Source organism: Oncorhynchus kisutch, linkage group LG15, assembly GCF_002021735.2.
Source record: "Oncorhynchus kisutch isolate 150728-3 linkage group LG15, Okis_V2, whole genome shotgun sequence".
Classification (NCBI taxonomy): domain Eukaryota; kingdom Metazoa; phylum Chordata; class Actinopteri; order Salmoniformes; family Salmonidae; genus Oncorhynchus; species Oncorhynchus kisutch.
Window position 1 is genome coordinate 57,499,294 of NC_034188.2, and position 18,799 is coordinate 57,518,092.

At 42.2% G+C, this 18,799-nt stretch overlaps 1 protein-coding gene across 3 annotated transcripts in view; it reads right to left on the reverse strand.

Moving 5' to 3' along the window:
• LOC109905563 (serine/threonine-protein kinase PAK 4) overlaps window positions 1-18,799 on the reverse strand; it is a 35,638-nt gene that overhangs the window by 7,707 nt on the left and 9,132 nt on the right. The window contains exons 1-6 of one of the 3 annotated variants that reach the window (XM_020502994.2): window positions 11,230-11,315; window positions 2,421-2,642; window positions 1,753-1,973; window positions 1,198-1,630; window positions 612-1,055; window positions 144-277 (exon numbers count right to left, since the gene is read on the reverse strand). In XM_020502994.2, the coding sequence (XP_020358583.1) occupies window positions 144-277; window positions 612-1,055; window positions 1,198-1,630; window positions 1,753-1,973; window positions 2,421-2,621 (1,433 nt within the window). In that variant the 5' untranslated portion in view covers window positions 2,622-2,642; window positions 11,230-11,315. Of the gene's footprint in view, window positions 1-143; window positions 278-611; window positions 1,056-1,197; window positions 1,631-1,752; window positions 1,974-2,420; window positions 2,643-10,132; window positions 10,435-11,229; window positions 11,316-18,799 lie in introns of those variants that run through there. The other 2 variants (XM_020502992.2, XM_020502991.2) reach the window with 2 other exon arrangements.

Here is an 18,799-nt window from a genome sequence, read left to right on the forward strand (position 1 = left end):
ATCAACGGTCATTGCTATCCGGTATCCTTGGTACGTCCAACTCCGACATCACCCCATTGAAGTCGAAATATAAAAAAAGGTTAGAGGGTAGGGACATCCCAAGGATTCCGGATAGCACTAACCACCGATCAACAGACACGCACCTGGTGTGTGTGACGATGTCAGTCAAAGCCCCTCCCTCCAGGAATTCCATGACGACCCAGAGTTCATCTCCCACCAGGTAGCTGTTGTACATCTCCACCACGTTGTCATGGTGATAGTCCCGCATTATCACCACCTGGAGATCACAGCAACCAGAGTTACTGAGGAGACCGTGGGAAATTACACGGCATATGACATCACTCATTACACCCCTGCAAAGATATGCATCAACTTCACCCTCCATGAAGGACACATTTTTACAAATTTCAGCAAATCAGCTCTGTAATAGCCAATTCCACTATAAAAGGTTTTGGATCACACAACTAATAGCTTATAAATTCATGGCCTGTATTCCCTAAATATCCACAATCTTAAAACCTGTATCATCTCAATCGCATTCAGTGTAAGTCAATGACAGGGTCAAAAACAAGACCCCCATCCAAGTCCATTACAGTGACCAGTGTCCCCACCTCATTGAATAGCAGCTCCCGGCGCTGCTGCTTGCGCAGGTCCATCTTCTTGACAGCGACCAGTTTGCCGGTGCTCTTGACGGTGGCAATGCACACAATGCCGGTGGAGCCCTCTCCGATCTTGATGTAGTGGTCCAGGTAGGTGCGCGGGTCACCCGGGTCCACCACCATCTGTAGTGCGGCGCGGAACTGCTCATGGGACACCCGCTGGGGCTCCCTCTGGGGTGAGAGGGCCTGCTGTGGTGGTAGGGCAGGGGCCGGAGGGCGGGGAACAGGAGCCTTCAGCTGCTGGTAGCCGTGGGGGGGCTCAGGGCCCAGGACAGGGTGGGAGGAGTGGTGGGGGTCCCCTCGTAGCTGGCCCTGCTGTGGGGCTTTGCCCCCGCTGCGGCCACTAGAGGGACCGTTGTGGCGCGGTGTTTCGTGTGGTCGGGCTGGCTTCAGCTCCTAGAACGGAGATAAAATGATGACACTGTAAGAACAACATCTTTATGTCTGAGAGGTCTGTCGATAAAACATTAGCTACAATGGTTTCCATTTTCTCCATATCACCCAACGTTCTGGTGTTCTCCTAACAGCATGTCAATACCTGGCTGGTGGGGCTTCTTCCTCCTTCACTGTCAGCGCGGGGGTAGGTGTTGAACGGCCTACTGCTCTGCTGTGCTGTCTTTATCACCCCCTCTGTGACAGGGAGGTTAGGCATACGGATGTTGGGCCCCGAGAGAGGCCTCTTATCTCGGGGCGATTGGGGGCTGCCGTCCCTGCCTGTGTAGCTGGACTTGGGCCTCTTGTCGCTGGGCTCGTCCCTGCGGACTACCTGGTCGTGGTGGTCCCGTGGGTCCATGTCTCTGGGCTTTGGCGGGGGAGGGGGTGGGCAGGGCCGCTCCCTCTCTCGGTGCCTGCTGCCTGGCTCCTGGCCCCGGGGCTGCTGCTGTGGCCGGCCGTCCTCTCTCTGAGAGCGGGGTACCCGCTGGGGCTGCCGGGGGTCTCCACCAGCTAACTGGTCCGGCCTGGGCCGCTCCCTAGTGCATCAGAGACACGGTAAATAGGTTACATCTCTCTGGAGTGGTGGAAACTTTTCAGACAAGAGCCATTTTACAACAGTTCTGAAAATCTCCTGGCCCCCCTTCTACAGACACTGTACCTATCTCTGTCTCCATAGTGATCTGGGTGGTGGTGTGTCCGATGGGCCAGGTCCCCGTTCTCATGGCCTCCTCCCCCTGAGGATCCGGAGTCTCTGCGGGGCTGGATCGGGGGGCTGCCTCGCCTCAGGGAGTTGGAGCGGGTCACCGACATGGTGTCAAACTCATCCAGCAGCCATGTCAGCGAGCCGTCCACAGCGATCTTACTACCCCGCACTATGGTCTACAGGAGGGAGAGACACCAAGTAAGGAGGGGTTGAGATCAGACCAGACAAGAGAGACTTCCTGGACTGTCACAGCTTCATTCTAAAAATAGATATGATGACAGGTAGATTCTATTTTCAGTGATGTCTTTTGCATTTGCTGTGTTTATTGTTTTGGAAATTAGACAATCATGTTTACTGTTTTGGTTCTGTGCATTCAGACTGTGATCCGAATCTGACGTACAGTAATCTGAGACAGTAATAGTTTGGTGCCCTTTCCCCATGACCTACACACTGAAGAAGGCTGTAAAGGCGAAACGTCTGTGTACGCTATCCCTGGTGCAGTGAAGAGAATAATACAAATAAAAACAAAATTTGTCAACAGAGAATGACCCTACAGTGAAAACATCACTTCCTGTTTATGACACACGCCTTTCCTCCCACGTCCCTTTGTGACGAACCCTGACCTTGCGGGGCTCCACAGTGGTGATGACGGTGACGTCGATGAAGGGCTTGGGCCTCTTGGCTGTGTCCTCGATCAGAGACTGCCATTGCCGCGGCAGCCCCACAAACTTCTGTTCTTGCTCGTCAAAGTCTGTGTGCACGCGGTGCTCGAAGTTGGAAGGTGCCGAAATCTGGACGCGGGGCTTCTTCTTCTTGGTGAACATGGCAGCAGCCGGGCATCAGACCTGGAACACAGAGAGGAGAACAGGGGTGTATTCATTAGTGCACACCGTAGTAAAAAAAAGTGCAAGTCAAAACGGTTTGCAACAAAAAAACAAACGTCTTATTTCACAATTTCAGGTTGCTCCCTACCCGTTTCGGTCTGTTTGCTTATGTTTTTGAATACATCCCAGGAATGACTTTGGGGGTTGCAGTGGAACAGTGTTAAACACATCAGCAGTCCATGATGATAAGTGATAACATCAAGGATGTCCTGCTTCTTTTCAATAGCGCTGAGAGGCTAACACATGAAAACTTGATCTGCCAATTGGCCATTGACACACTTCAGACTAGAGAGTAGAGGTCGACCGATTAATCAGAATGGACGATTAATTAAGGCCGATTTCATGTTTTCATAACAATCGGTAATTGGCATTTTTGGACACCGATTATGGCCGATTACATTGCACTCCACGAGGAGGCTGCGTTGCAGGCTGACTACCTGCTATGCGAGTGCAGCAAGGAGCCACGGTAAGGTGCTAGCTAGCATTAAACTTATCTTATAAAAAACAATCAATCTTAACATAATCACTAGTTAATTACACATGGTTGATGATATTACTAGTTTATCTAGCTTGTCCTGCGTTGCATATAATCGATGCGGTGCCTGTTAATTTATCATTGAATCACAGCCTACTTCGCCAAACGGGTGATTTAACAAGCGCATTTGCAAAAAAAGCACTGTCATTGCACCAATGTCTACTTATCCATAAACATCAACACCTTTCTTAAAATCAATACACAAGTATATATTTTTAAACCTGCATATTTAGTTAATATTGCCTGCTAACATGAATTTATTTTAATTATGAATATTGTGTCACTTCTGTTGCGCTCTGTGCAACAGAGTAGAGGTTGACCGATTATGATTTTTCGACGCCGATACTGATTGCCGATACCGATTATTGGAGGACCAAAAAAAGTCGATACCGATTGATCGGCCATTTTTTTATTTTTTTTTGTAATAATGACAATTACAACAATACTGAATGAACAATGAACACTTAACTTAATATAATACATCAATAAAATCAATTTAGCCTCAAATAAATAATGAAACATGATCAATTTGGTTTAAATAATGCAAAAACAAAGTGTTGGAGAAGAAAGTAAAAGTGCAATATGTGCCATGTAAGAAAGCTAACGTTTAAGTTCCTTGCTCAGAACATGAGGACATCTGAAAGCTGTTGGTTCCTTTTAACATGAGTCTTCAATATTCCCAGGTAAGATTTTTTTAAACATTTTTTATTATTTTTATATCGGCCAAATCGGTGTCCAAAAATACAGATTTCCAGTTGATAAGAAAACTTGAAAATCGGCCCGACCTCTACAACAGAGTCAGGGTATATACAGCAGTTTGGGCCGCCTAGCTCGTTGGGAACTGTGTGAAGACCATTTCTTCCTAACAAAGACAGCCAACTTCTCCAAATGGGGGATGATTTAACAAAAACGCATTTGCGAAAAAAGCACAATCGATGCACGAATGTACCTAACCATAAACAAGTATATTTTTTGAAAGCTGCATATTTAGTTAAAAGAAATTCATGTTAGCAGGCAATATTAACTAGGGAAATTGTGTCACTTCTTTTGCATTCATTGCACGCAGAGTCAGGGTATATGCAACAGTTTGGGCCGCCTGAATTTTACAGAATTATTACATAACATTGAAGGTTTTGCAATGTGTCATGACACTGGCCTGGGGGTAGGTTTATGACAGTCATAAATACATCTACCCCCTTTTTTCTTCTCTCTACCCTACTGATGTGACTATTGAAAATCCCTTGGTTAACATAGAGATTCTGGGAATATCAGAAGGTGGAGGGAAATGAACCATATTTTGGTAATCCAACCAGTTGAACATATGCGTTGGTACTTAATGAATATGATGTCAGTTCGGTCGTCATCTGAGACATTCTCATCAATGATAGGATGACAAACTGTACAGTGGAAAGTCTAGTTATCCGATTCACATGGACTTGTTGTGCAATTTAAATGTTTGAATATGAAATTATTTGTGATGGGATGAAATGTGATTTTAGCTTCTAAAATGTGAGATTTGGGTTTTCATGCGTGAATTAGGCACGACTCAGTGGCCTGCCCACGTGAAGAGACATTGGTTATAAACTATGAAACACGCCCTCCTCTCCTTTCCTATATAAAGCCTTGACGACAATATAACTTCCTGTTCCGGGGACATTAAGGCGACGGCCTTGACGTTAGAAGGACAGGTGACACCTACAGAGCAAAGCCAATCTCAACGAAATTAGCATTGAATTCCCACTTGAAGAGGACGATCGACACGTCGAATTTCGACAATACCAGCCAGAATATAGCATGAGCATATAAGCATGGCAACGGGGTATGAACTTTGAACTCTGATTCACTACAGCCGCCAAGCGTGGACTGGGAAATGACAGAGAGTATACCGTCTACCACACAACGACGTTACTAAAACGGGTACAGTTTACCATCAGAGACGCTCTTCAAAGGATGGGCAACTCAGCCTTTCATCTACCACCAACCTATTGAAGCGCAGCTCAGACTAAATATTAATTGAATTTCCTTTTCCAAATAGGCGGTAATTTAGAATGCAAGAGATCCTGTATTTACGATAGCATAGCTTCTCCCTTTGTTCCTCAGTCTTCCCGCTCTTTCAATCAATCCCCTTTCTTTGTGTAGCGAGCTGCCATGTCGGCTCCGTCCGCCAGGGACTTTTTCTTTATGACAATTTGTAATCAATGTATTATCTAGTCGATTTATGTAAATCTGTGTGATTAGTTAGGTATTTAGTAAATAAATAATTAAACCCAATTTGTATTGCTGATTTAACTTGTTAGCTAGGGTTCGTGAAGATAACCAAGAATTTACCACTTTCAGATGAGACTAAATAAGGTTACCAGGTCTTTAAGAGTTTATTCGGAAGATAACTGCTCTATAAACATTATTTCATGGTGCCTCCACTTTCTAGTTAATTATCTACCTGATTAGCTTAAATCAGGTATTATTAATTTACAGAGAAATTATTTTATAGAATAGCAGGTCATATCACTTAATCTGGCATAGATAACAAAACGACAAATGTAACAGCAATATTTAGACTTATGGATGCCACCCGTTAAATAAAATACTCAATGGTTCCGTATTTCACTGAAAGAATAGACGTTTTGTTTTCGAAATGATAGTTTCCGGATTTTACCATATTAATGACATAAGGCTCGTATTTCTGTGTGTTATTATATTATAATTAAGTCTATGATTTGATAGAGCAGTCTGACTGAGTGGTGGTAGGCAGCAGCATGCTCGTAAGCACTCATTCAAACAGCACTTTCCTGCATTTGCCAGCAGCTCTTCGCTGTGCTTCAAGCATTGCGCTGTTTATGACTTCAAGCCTATCAGTGATTAGGCTGGCAATACTAAAGTACCTGTTAGAACATCCAATAGTCAAAGGTTAATGAAATACAAATGGTAGAGAGAAATAGTCCTATAATTCCTATAATAACCTCAACCTAAAACTTCTTACCTGGGAGTATTGAAGACTCATGTTAAAAGGAACCACCAGCTTTCATATGTTCTCATGTTCTGAGCAAGGAACTTAAAATGTTAGTTCTTACATTGCACATATTACACTTTTACTTTTTCTTCTCCAACACTTTGTTTTTGCATTATTTAAACCAAATTGAACATGTTTCATTATTTATTTGAGACTAAATTGATTTAATTTATGTATTATATTAAGTTAAGTGTTCATTGTTCATTCAGTATTGTTGTAATTGTCATTATTACACACATATATATATACATATATACATACATACACACACATACATATATACATATATATATATACACACACACACACACACACACATACATATATATATAATACATATATATATATATATGTTTTTATCGGCATCGGCCTTTTTTGGTCCTCGAATAATTGGTATTGGTGTTGAAAAATCATAAAATCGGTCGACGTCTACTAGAGAGCATCTCTGAAAACCATTTAATGTAGACTGACACAATCACACTGAGTGAATGTGCTTTGGCAAATGCACAGAGAGAGAAACAATCAGAGTACACAACCGTGTACGTAACCTACACAAGTTGACATTAGAAAATGACAATATAATTTGTAGGGAGACCTCCCATAAAGACAAATAGCTTATACAAGTCGCAGCAATTTTTATTAGTCAGGTAATACTCTGAGGCCCCGGGACACAGGCCCCAAGCTGCAGAGAAAAATGACTTCCACCTTTCCTTCACTAGCACATTTTTCCTCTAGCGTATTTCTCTATACTCAAACACACACACACACACACCTTTTACATTCCGGATTCCTTCTCTTGCTTTAGATATCAGAGGCTATCCCTGAAACCAAATGCTGGGCTGCCTGCCTGCGATATACTGCCTGTTCCTGACCACGGTCCTAGATCCACCCAAGCTGCAGGGAAGGGGTGCTTGGCGAGGGGCTGAGGAATACTGCCTGACTGGCCCAGAAAGCAGAACTGACTCAACGAATGTTTGAAGTGTAATGGGATCATCCACCCATCTGCACTAACCTGTACAAAAAGGGCCACAGATGAGAGGTCAACATGGGCCTTCCATTAACTATTTAAAAGCCACTACTGCTGGTCAGAGTTGAACGCACAAGTCAGCATGATGACTATATCAAATAAGGCAGCGGCTACTGACAGTACTGCTAGATAATTTAGTTGTTTACAAAAACTGCGAGATGAGTTATCGGTCTACAAAAACAAATTGAATGGGAAACATACTGAGCAGCAACCACAGAGCCCCACACGACTGAATCTTGCTGACAGGCTTGTAAAGAGGTTTGCTGAAGTATTCGATTGCTCCTCTGTCTTATTGGAGCCAAGCAACGATGGGGGAAATAGTTCAACACAGCCAAGGAAAAAGGATTATTCAATGCCAGAAGGACAAATACCATCAGAAATTACATTAGAGATGACGAAAACAGCAACAAAACAGTGCCTTCCCCCAGGATAAGTGACTGAATGAAAGTGGAGAGCAGCACAGATCGCATGGTGGAGCTCGGGCAGCAGTCTGCAGGCAGTGCACCGGTGAGACAGGTTTGAACAGGTGAGGCCCAGCTGAGAGTCACAGCAGCAGGTGTAGTAGCACCTCCCCCAGAAGGCCCTAGGACACAGACCTCTCTCTTCCGTGTTCTACACTTCCCCCTACGGAGAAGGTAGCAGGGGGAGCGAGAGACAGGTGTCCACGCACTCAGACTAGACTGATACAGGACAGGAAATAAGAGGCCCAGAGAAAACAAAGGATGGTCACATTTTCAAATGTATTAACTCCATTTTCTTCTTCCTGTCGGTCAGTAAAGCAGTCATAAAGCCTAGCTTATATATCACTACCATTCATGAATAATTTCCCTCTGTGTATGTAGAGAGTAGAGCTGCAACCTCCCACATAGTGAACAAAAAAATGTAAGTTCAAAACATGCTCTCCCCGGTTATGGAGTCCCTCACAATACATTAGCATTCTATTATGCACTGGTGAGCAGCAAGAAAGACACTTCTGTGGCAGTGGAGACCCAGATGGGTCATGGCCAGAGAGCTACTGTCTGTCCAAGGGGTGTTCCACCAGACTCTAGGCACAGCCACGTGTGTCAAGTATGTAATGTAGCAAAGCAAAAACACTCAATTTGAGCTCTTTGATCGGTTAAAGATGGGCTCTCAGTCAAACCAGTTAACATCAAAACAATTGTGCTTAGGGCAGACCCACTCTGGAGGATAAACAGTCAGGCATGACTGATGCAGCAGCCATTAACAGGAAAACGCCTCATCATTCAGACTCCACTGTCACCACACAGACCCGGACAACGGCACGTCTACTCGTCAACTGCCTTATTCTGCCAACTCAAAATGGTTTTCCTCTTTCCCATGTAGGCATACCTCACATACAATTTTTGAACTACAACACTTGGGAGGGTAAAGGACATGTAAACACATTTCAAAAACAAAGATAGATTCAGTGATGACTCATTTCCAGGGAGACTTAAGAGATTGTATGAAACTGTTTGAGACAGACATAGCTAATCACAAAAGCACATGTTTATGTCAGAGTCTAAGAGTACACACCTGGCTTAATGGTCTCACTATTGTTCAACATTGCAAAACCTTGTGTTCATACAGGAATATGCCTATATTGTATAGTACAACACACACATGCCTTTGACATGAATCATGTCATGCCAACTATATTCATTGCATTTCTCTCTGCAATGTTCAGTGTGTTGCACTCTCTCCTGAATGCAAAAGCAGTAGGCTGGGTCATCTCGGACACTATGCAGCCGAGTTGCACCTGGATTCAGAGGTGATGAGGTCACATCTTCAGGGAATTGTCTCACCTTGCCCCGCATTACTCTGCCTGTAGCATCAATAATTCTGTCAACTTATCAGGATGTAGCCTAGTCTAGATGTTTGTGGGTGTGCTCTACTGTTGCCCTCTTTCATTTGAGGTTACTGCCCAGTGTTGAGTCAGATGTGCAAACTAACTGAATTCTTCCTCTGAGATTCGCAGATTTACAAAGTGCAGTGCAAACACAGTGTGACCTTGGAACCGGCCCCCAATTCCAGCCAGATTGCTTCTCATCAGTCTTGCCTATCTGTTGTTTACCAAGCCTGGTGTTGGGCTGCAATTTGCTGTAAAACAAACGAGGAGTAGGTCTGTGAGCAATTACAGTAAATGTCGGAATTAAGATAAGAATACCAGCTTCCCATACTGTATGTAACCCAAGTGCTTGTGACTATACTGACAGTGTCAGATCCAACTAAATTAATACTACTACACCATTGCTTTCATTACTTTCGGAAAAAAAAGCAAACATCAAACATATGCGTTAGGGTATAGCTTGCAAACACACTACCAAAGAGATGAAAGCTAGTCTGAAAAATATTGTTACTTCAGGGTGTAGCCTACCTCCCTCAATTTCCTGAGTGCAATCCCGTTGTTTCTGATGACTTTGACAGTTGTTTACATGTGAAGAAACACTGGAGAAGTAGTGTTTCATGATTGTTTAGCAAAATATAACTACATTAATTGAAAAATAACAGACGTCCGCAGGTTTACGAAGCAAACGTCTGGTGGGAGGAGTGAATAGATACCAGATGTTTCGCATGGAATACCACATGCTGGTGGTAAAGATTGTGTAGCGAGAAATCACTGCGTGTATTACTAATGTAATGGCTGTAAATAGCGAATTTGTTGGTTTTGACCGCTATAATAACTTGTTTGAATAACGTGCTGGCTAATCTTATGTGTTTAGACCTTAGAAGTAAAGATGCATTTTTCAGCGGAGATTAAACTTCTCACGGTCGAGAAGCATTTTAGGTTAGCTTCTATTCGCTATTTTGACGTAAGAATAAGTATGAAAACAATGAATAACTACAGTAAAGCAACATGTTGGTTACGATCTACTCACCAGAATGTCTATCCAACGCGATACAATCCAATTGATATCATTTCACGGTCACGCATGAGAACAAACGAGGGAAAAAAATTATCCAGGCAGCCTCGCTCTGTGAGAAGACTCCCCCAAAGTGAGATAAAGAAGTTATTTCCGCAGCGTTTCAAATCGATAAAGAGCTGCGGTTAGTGCACACGCCGTATTTAGCCAAAGGCACATTTATGACAGAACGAGTTATAAATAACATAATCCGAAACAGAACTGTAAATCTCTTATTAGAGATTTTGTCGCATTCCGATGGTTTCACAAATGCTGGCCAGTATCATGACGTCACCGGGAAAAGGGGGTAAAAAGAGTCACGTCAGACTCTTTCAAATCCAGGAACGCCTACTGCCTTTAGCTGTGGTGTGTCTGTTCAATGATCATAACTTCGAACTATTCATTGTGGTTGAGAAGCAAGACAAATCATTCTCGATATTATTATCTATTATATGACACGACCAAACTGAAAACTTGACTCACTTTGCCACAGTAGTGGGAAACTGGAATGTTCAACTACTGGTAAATACTAATGTACCCGCTTATTTATTATAGCACTGTTTTATGAAGGCTTTAAATGGCGTCTTGTGAAATACCCAGGGACTGCTAATTTGAACAGAATTGTAAACGGATGAACACAAGCAAACAGTAAAGAGAAATGCCTCTCAGGGAACAAAAACATGCATAGTAGCTTCCTCCATCAAAACTGTTCATAGTGTAAGCAAACGTAAACAAATAATGCTGATGAAGCAAATGTCACCAAGGAGATTTGTAATGATCCCCTTTGACTTCCATCATAATGAGTTGCTGCTAATGTGCAAGGGAATACAGTATGCTATAAATAGGGGTTGGAACAGAAGTAATTTTCCAATCGTTTCGTTCTGAACAGAACCCCTATTTATTTCGTTCCGTTCCACTGTACTTAAATAAAATATTTGTTTTACTTGATTACTATTATTTAATTCCAAGTCAAATTATCAATATAGAGCTGCTGCCTATGCTCTCTGACAAAATCACTATCAGTAGTTCTTAAAATAATGCCTTATTTGCTTTTATGACTGCTGAATACCGACCAATCAATCACTTATATCATGTATTTTCAGGCTCGCGAGGCAACTGCTTCGATTCCTCTCCATCTTGTGCGTTCTCTCTTCTGTCTCGGTGTCTGCGCCACACAGACCGGACAAGTTTAAGCGGGTGCGCAATGGATTATGGTCATTGTAATTAATTACCAAGTATTCTGCACTACACTATGTAGAATATTGGCCTGTTGGAAACTACAACTCCCTACTACATCGCACAGTTCAGGCTTCATCTAATTTATCTCTACATACACTACACATCACGCTCACAGAAAAGAAAAACATGTAATCCCAAATAAATTGACCAAAGTTAATTAATTAGTTGTTTAAATAATGAAAATATTAAATGTTGGTTAATAGCTCAGCACTATTGTTTACATGCGCGATGGTTAGAAAAGTATAGGGCGGTGGCCTCCCGGGTGGTGCAGTGGTCAAGGGCGCTGTGCCACCAGACTTGGTTCGCGCCCAGGCTCTGTCGCAACCGGCCGCGACCAGGAGGTCCATGGCGCAACGCACAATTGGCCTAGTGTCGTCCGGGTTAGGGAGGGCTTGGCCTGTAGGGATATCCTTGTCTCATCACGCACCAGCGACTCCTGTGGCGGGCCGGGCGCAGTGCACGCTAACCAAGGTTGCCAGGTGCACAATGTTTCCTCCGACACACTGGTGCATGTGTTCAGATAGCTAATGCATGCAATAAAATGCCAGTTGGCTTCCGGGTTGGATGCGCGCTGTGTTAAGAAGCAGTGCGGCTTGGTTGGGTTGTGTATCGGAGGACGCATGACTTTCAACCTTCATCTCTCCCGAGCCCGTACGGGAGTTGTAGCGATGAGACAAGAGAGTAGCTACTAAACAATTGGATACCACGAAATTGGGGAGAAAAGGGGGTAAAATTCAAAACAAAAACAATAAAGTATAGGGCGCAAGATGTGACAAATTTTGCAGGTTGAGAGAAGGTGGAGGCGGCCAGGCTTGAAGCACTGGCATTTTATTGCATGCATTAGCTATCTGAATTAGGCCCACAGAATTATACCTATGGAGGAGCAGCTTCTATGGAGGAACTTTGATTATCTCTGAACTTCCGAGAGTTGGCTTAACGTTGGACCAATGCTACCTAGCTAACAAGCGTGTGTGGGCAAAAGCTACCAGAATTAAAAACAGGATCCCTTTTTGTAGTTAACAAATCCAATGTGAAACATACTATTGTATCCGTAACTAGCATTGAAAAATGTAATCCATTCTTCTCCATTAAAAATCTGTATTAATTTCTGAAATCCCGCTGAAATGTCAGTAGCTTACAGTATGCTTCGGAGGGGGAGGAGCAGGTAGTTTACACACAAAGATTTTTAGCCGGCAGGCAGACACTGGAATACGTTTCTAGTGACAGTGAGGGCTTTGCATATGCACCTTATTGCGTTTGTGGGACAGAATTTTTTTCTCTCCGTAATGTAAAAAAAAAACTTTATTAACAGACTTCTATCCGTTAAAAATAAAGGTTATGTTCTGGAACAGTATTGATCACTTTTCATTCTTTGCTCCGATTCTGTTCCTCTAAAAATGGTTATTTTACCGGTTTCTGTTCTGTTCCCCGTACTGGGTCCAACCCCTGACTATAACATAGTAACACCAGGAGTGTAAGGATGTTCTCACTTGGTCCCTTTCAGACCATTTTTTTGTTGGGTGAACACTCAAACTCAGATCCCTCAAAAATGACCAACCGAACTGAAAATAGCAAACCGAACTGAGACCATTGAGAGAGATTTGATTTTAGTTAGGTTTGCTTGAATTTTGTGATCAGTTTCCTTTTTTAAGGCCAACGTGCACCACCCACTAGACTACTAGTGCAACACTGTTTCCCCTGCCATAAACCCTCATATTGGTACCACAGAAGAGAGAATATGGTTTGCAGAAAAAACATGTTTTTGGGATATTAAATAGCGATTTCCAAGGATGCACAGAAATTCCAAAATTGAGTTTTTAGTTCAAAATATGCTAAGAAAACATAATAATCTGTTTATTTAACTGTGGGGTTTGAAGTGTGAGAAGACAACATACTTGGTGAGAATCACAACATAAGAGCTAGAATAGATTTTCTATCCTAAAGGTAGGGTGTTAGGTGACGCAACAAACAATGGACGCTCTGCGATAATTCTACAAAAAGCAGCAGGAAACAAATCCATTTACACTAAATGTCAATGTGGTCTTCAAAATATGCAGTGGTGTAAAGTACTTAATCAAACTAGTACTTCAAAGTATTTTTACTTATCTGTACATTACTATTTATATTTGACACATTTTACATCACTACATTCCTAAAGAAACAATGTACTTTTACATTTTCTCTGATACCCAAAAGTACTCATTACATTTTGAATGCCTAGCAGCACAGGGAAATGGTCCAATTCACACCCTTATCAAGACAACGTCCCTGGTCATATTGCCTCTAATGTTGTGGACTCACGAAACAAAAATGCTTAATTTGTAAATTATGTCTGAGTGTTGGAGTGTGCCCCTGGCTATCCATAAATAGATACAAGAGAATTGTGCCGTCTGGTTACATAAGGAATAAGAAACAATCTATACTTTTACTTTTGATACTTAAGTATATTTTACCAATTACATTTACCTTTGACTTAAGTATATTTAAAACCAAAAACTTTTAGACTGACTCAAGTAATATTTTACTGGGCGACTTTCACTTGAGTCATTTTCTATTAAGGTATATTTTACTCAAGTACGACAATTGAGTACTATTCCCACCACTGAAATTATATAATAAATCATTTGAAAACATGAATATGGCAGTTGTAACCAATGTCTAAAAATCCCAATACTGTAAGTTATTAAAATGTACACGACATGAGCCCAAATGTAACGCAACTGCCATGCTAAGAACTTTCAACACTGGGACAGCCAAATTTGTGAAAACTGAAATCGGTGTGCATATATTCTCTTGGCAGAAGGTATTCCTTAACCTACCAGAGTAAGATCGATGTGACATTGTATAGCAAAGTCCTGAGGGTGTTTCACAGTCGTTAGAGGTCCTTGGAGTGAAATGCGAGGTAAAACCTTTTGGGGGGCTCATTTAAATAAACAAAATTCAGAGATATATTTTTTTTTAAGTTACAAAGTAGAGCTTTGCAGCTATGTTTTGATGTACGGGTTGTCAGGGACTGGGCCAAATTCACATTCCGCCAACCCCATTTTGATAATGAGTGCTAGCTTGCTAGCTGTGTAGGAGTGGTTGACGCTGTTCGCTGAGGCAACTGTGGTGCGAGGCAGTGCTGAGCGGAATTGGCAGTATTGTGCCAGTGGAGAATTGTGATTAATGGTTTTATCCTTTAATTGAAAACTACCAGAATTCTGTGGCTACAGCCCCTTAAAAATGACAAAAACATAGCTAAATACCAGTTAATTGCAAATGTGTCCCATCTTGCTGTGCAGCTGGCAGCTCACTGACCGTCTCATCTGAGCCTAGGCTAATTGTCTCCCAACACTAGAGTAACTCAACACCAAAAACAACATTATAATTTAACGAAACTCAGGTGTAGGCCTACCTAAGTACATTGCCTTGAGAAAGTATTCACAGCCATTTACTTTTTCCACATTTTGTTGGGTTACAGTCTGAAATTAAAATGAATTAAACACAATATCCCAAAATGTCAAAGTGGAATTATGTTTTTACAAATGAAAAGCTGAAATGTCTTGAGTCAATATGTATTCAACCCCTTTGTTATGGCAAGCCTAAAGAAGTTCAGGAGTAAAAATATGCTTAAGAAGTCACAAGTTGCATGGACTCACTCTATTCAATAAGTGTTTAACATGATTTTTGAATGACTACCTCATCTCTGTACCCCACACACACAATTATCTGTAAAGTCCCTCAGTCGAGCAATGAATTTCAAACGTAGATTCAACCACAAAGATCAGGAAGATTTTCAAAAGCCTCGCAAAGAAGGGCACCTATTGGTAGATGGGTACAAATTTGAAAAAAAAAGAGTAGACATTTAATACCCCTTTGAGCATGGTGAAGTTATTACACTTTGGATGGTGTATCAATACACCCAGTCACTGCAAAGATACAGGCGTCCTTCCTAACTCAGTTGCCGGAGAGGAAGGAATCCGCTCAGTGATTGTACCATGCGTCCAATGGCGACTTTAAAACAGAGTTTAATGGCTGTGATAGGAGAAAACTGAGGATGGATTAACAACATTGCAGTTACTCCACAATACTAACCTAAATGACAGAGTGAAAAGAAGGAAGCCTGTACCGAATACAAATATTCCAAAACACACATCCTGTTTGCAAAAAGGCACCAAAGTAAAACTGCAAAAATTGGGGAAAGAAATTAACTTTAAGTTCTGAAAACAAATAATTGCATTTGGTGTGAATCCAATTTAACAGATCACTGAGTACCATTTCATATTTTCAAGCATGGTGGTGGCTGCATCATGTTATGGGTATGCTTGTTATGGGCAAGGACAAGGGAGTTTTTGATAAAGAAACTGAATAGGTCTAAGCACAAGCAAAATCCTACAGGGAAACCTGGGTTAGTCTGCTTTCCAACAGACACTGGCCAAATATACACAAGTTGCTTACCAAGACAACATTCAATGTTCCTGAGTGGCCTAGTTAGTTTTGTCTTAAAATCAGCTTTACAATCTATTGCAACACTTGCAAATGGGTGTCTAGCAATGATCAATCAGCTTGAAGAATTAAAAAAATATTAATGTGCAAATATTGTTCAATCCAGGTGTGCAAACCTCAGACTCATAAAGGCTCAAAGCTGTAATTGCTGCCGAAGGTGATTCTGACATGCATTGACTCAGGGGTGTGAATACTTATGAATATGAGTTATTTCATTTAATACATTTGCAAACATTTTTTTTAAAAACATGGTTTTCACTTTGTCATTTTTTGGTATTGTGTGTAGATAGATGAGGGAAAAAAATGTAATCCATTTTTAATTCAGGCTGCAACAAAATGTGGAATAAGGGGTGTGAATATTTTCTGAAGGCTCTGTAAGCTATGTTATTAGACTAGCGCAGTACAGACTTGGTGAGAAGTGTCTGTCGGTGCTGGTGGGGATGCTGGGTGCGCAGACACACACACACACACGGTTGGCTTGGGAGTATTATTTTGGCACTCTCGGCCTAATCAGTTGAGCTACTGAGGACAATACAACTATGATACAGCCTAACTGTTACTAATTGGTAAATACACTGCTTCAAAAAAATAAAGGGAACACTAAAATAACACATCCTAGATCTGAATGAATGAAATATTCTTATTAAATCCTTTTTTCTTTACATAGTTGAATGTTCTGACAACAAAATCACACAAAAATTATCAATGGAAATCAAATTTATCAACCCATGGAGGTCTGGATTTGGAGTCACGCTCAAAATTAAAGTGGAAAACCACACTACAGACTGATCCAACTTTGATGTAATGTCCTTAAAACAAGTCAAAATGAGGCTCAGTAGTGTGTGTGGCCTCCACGTGCCTGTATGACCTCCCTACAACGCCCGGGCATGCTCCTGATGAGGTGGCAGATGGTCTCCTGAGGGATCTCCTCTCAGACTTGGACTAAAGCATCCGCCAACTCCTGGACAGTCTGTGGTGCAACGTGGCATTGGTGGATGGAGCGAGACATGATGTCCCAGATGTGCTCAATTGGATTCAGGTCTGGGGAACGGGCGGGCCAGTCCATAGCATCACCTTCCTCTTGCAGGAACTGCTGACACACTCCAGCCACATGAGGTCTAGCATTGTCTTGCATTAGGAGGAGCCCAGGGCCAACCGCACCAGCATATGGTCTCACAAGGGGTCTGAGGATCTCATCTCGGTACCTAATGGCAGTCCAGCTACCTCTGGGAGCACATGAGGGCTGTGCGGCCCCCCAAGAAATGCCACCCCACACCATGACTGACCCACCGCCAAACCGGTCATGCTGGAGGATGTTGCAGGCAGCAGAACGTTCTCCACGGCGTCTCCAGACTCTGTCACATCTGTCACATGTGCTCAGTGTGAACCTGCTTTCATCTGTGAAGAGCACAGGGCGCCAGTGGCGAATTTGCCAATCTTGGTGTTCTCTGGCAAATGCCAAACGTCCTGCACGGTGTTGGGCTGTAAGCACAACTCCCACCTATGGACGTCGGGCCCTCATACCACCCTCATGGAGTCTGTTTCTGACCGTTTGAGCAGACACATGCACATTTGTGGCATGCTGGAGGTCATTTTGCAGGGCTCTGGCAGTGCTCCTCCTGCTCCCCCTTGCACAACTGCGGAGGTAGCGATCCTGCTGCTGGGTTGTTGCCCTCCTCCACGTCTCCTGATGTACTGGCCTGTCTCCTGGTAGCGCCTCCATGCTCTGGACACTACACTGACAGACACAGCAAACCTTCTTGCCACAGCTCGCATTGATGTGCCATCCTGGATGAGCTGCACTACCTGAGCCACTTGTGTGGGTTGTAGACTCCGTCTCATGCTACCACTAGAGTGAAAGCACCGCCAGCATTCAAAAGTGACCAAAACATCAGCCAGGAAGCATAGGAACTGAGAAGTGGTGGTCACCACCTGCAGAACCACTCCTTTATTGGGGGTGTCTTGCTAATTGCCTATAATTTCCACCTGTTGTCTATTCCATTTGCACAACAGCATGTGAAATTTATTGTCAATCAGTGTTGCTTCCTGAGTGGACAGTTTGATTTCACAGAAGTGTGATTGACTTGGAGTTACATTGTATTGTTTAAGTGTTCCCTTTATTTTTTTGAGCAGTGTAGTAACCCTGCTTTTTGTTCATGATCATGTAATCCCAGTTACTCTGTTACCACACCTGGTGTGCGCACTTTACCCCTCAGCGTAGACTCCCAGTTCTGCATAAAACAGCAATATATGTTAACATAACCACCTGAATTTAAATGGGTTTAACATGCTGTATTTTATAATTCCAATTAAGCAATTATCATATTATTACACATCTCATTTGCATAAAGTAGCATTAAACGTTTTCTAATTTCATAACTTGTTTAAAATTGTTACAAACTCTGTTGTTTTGCATAAAGCATGACAATGTGTTAATATGACCACCCTACCTTAAATGATCGGGCTTAAATTCATGCATATTAAGTGGCTAATTTACATAATATTGCATATTAATTTCATAAACATTTTATATGAATCATCCCTATGTTCTACATCAACCCTGAAAATGTCATAATATTTTGACCACTATATAAGACATTGGACTAAACGTGTTGAAATTAAGAATTCAGACAAGATGATTTACTGCCTTTTTTCAGGGATCATCATTGACCTGTCCACAACCTTTTTGACCTTTTCTGTTCATGTGAAAATAATATCTCAGCAATGGTAAATCCTAACCTCAAACTAAAGTGTTCTGTGTCCTGATACGCTGATCTATACCATGGAATACAAGATAATACCAGAAACAACGTTTGATTTTGACCCCTAACACTATGAAAGGGGCAGGAGCCTACATTCTCAATTACAACATTATTTAATCTGCAGTTATTCTTCTGACATTAATTCTGTTACCAA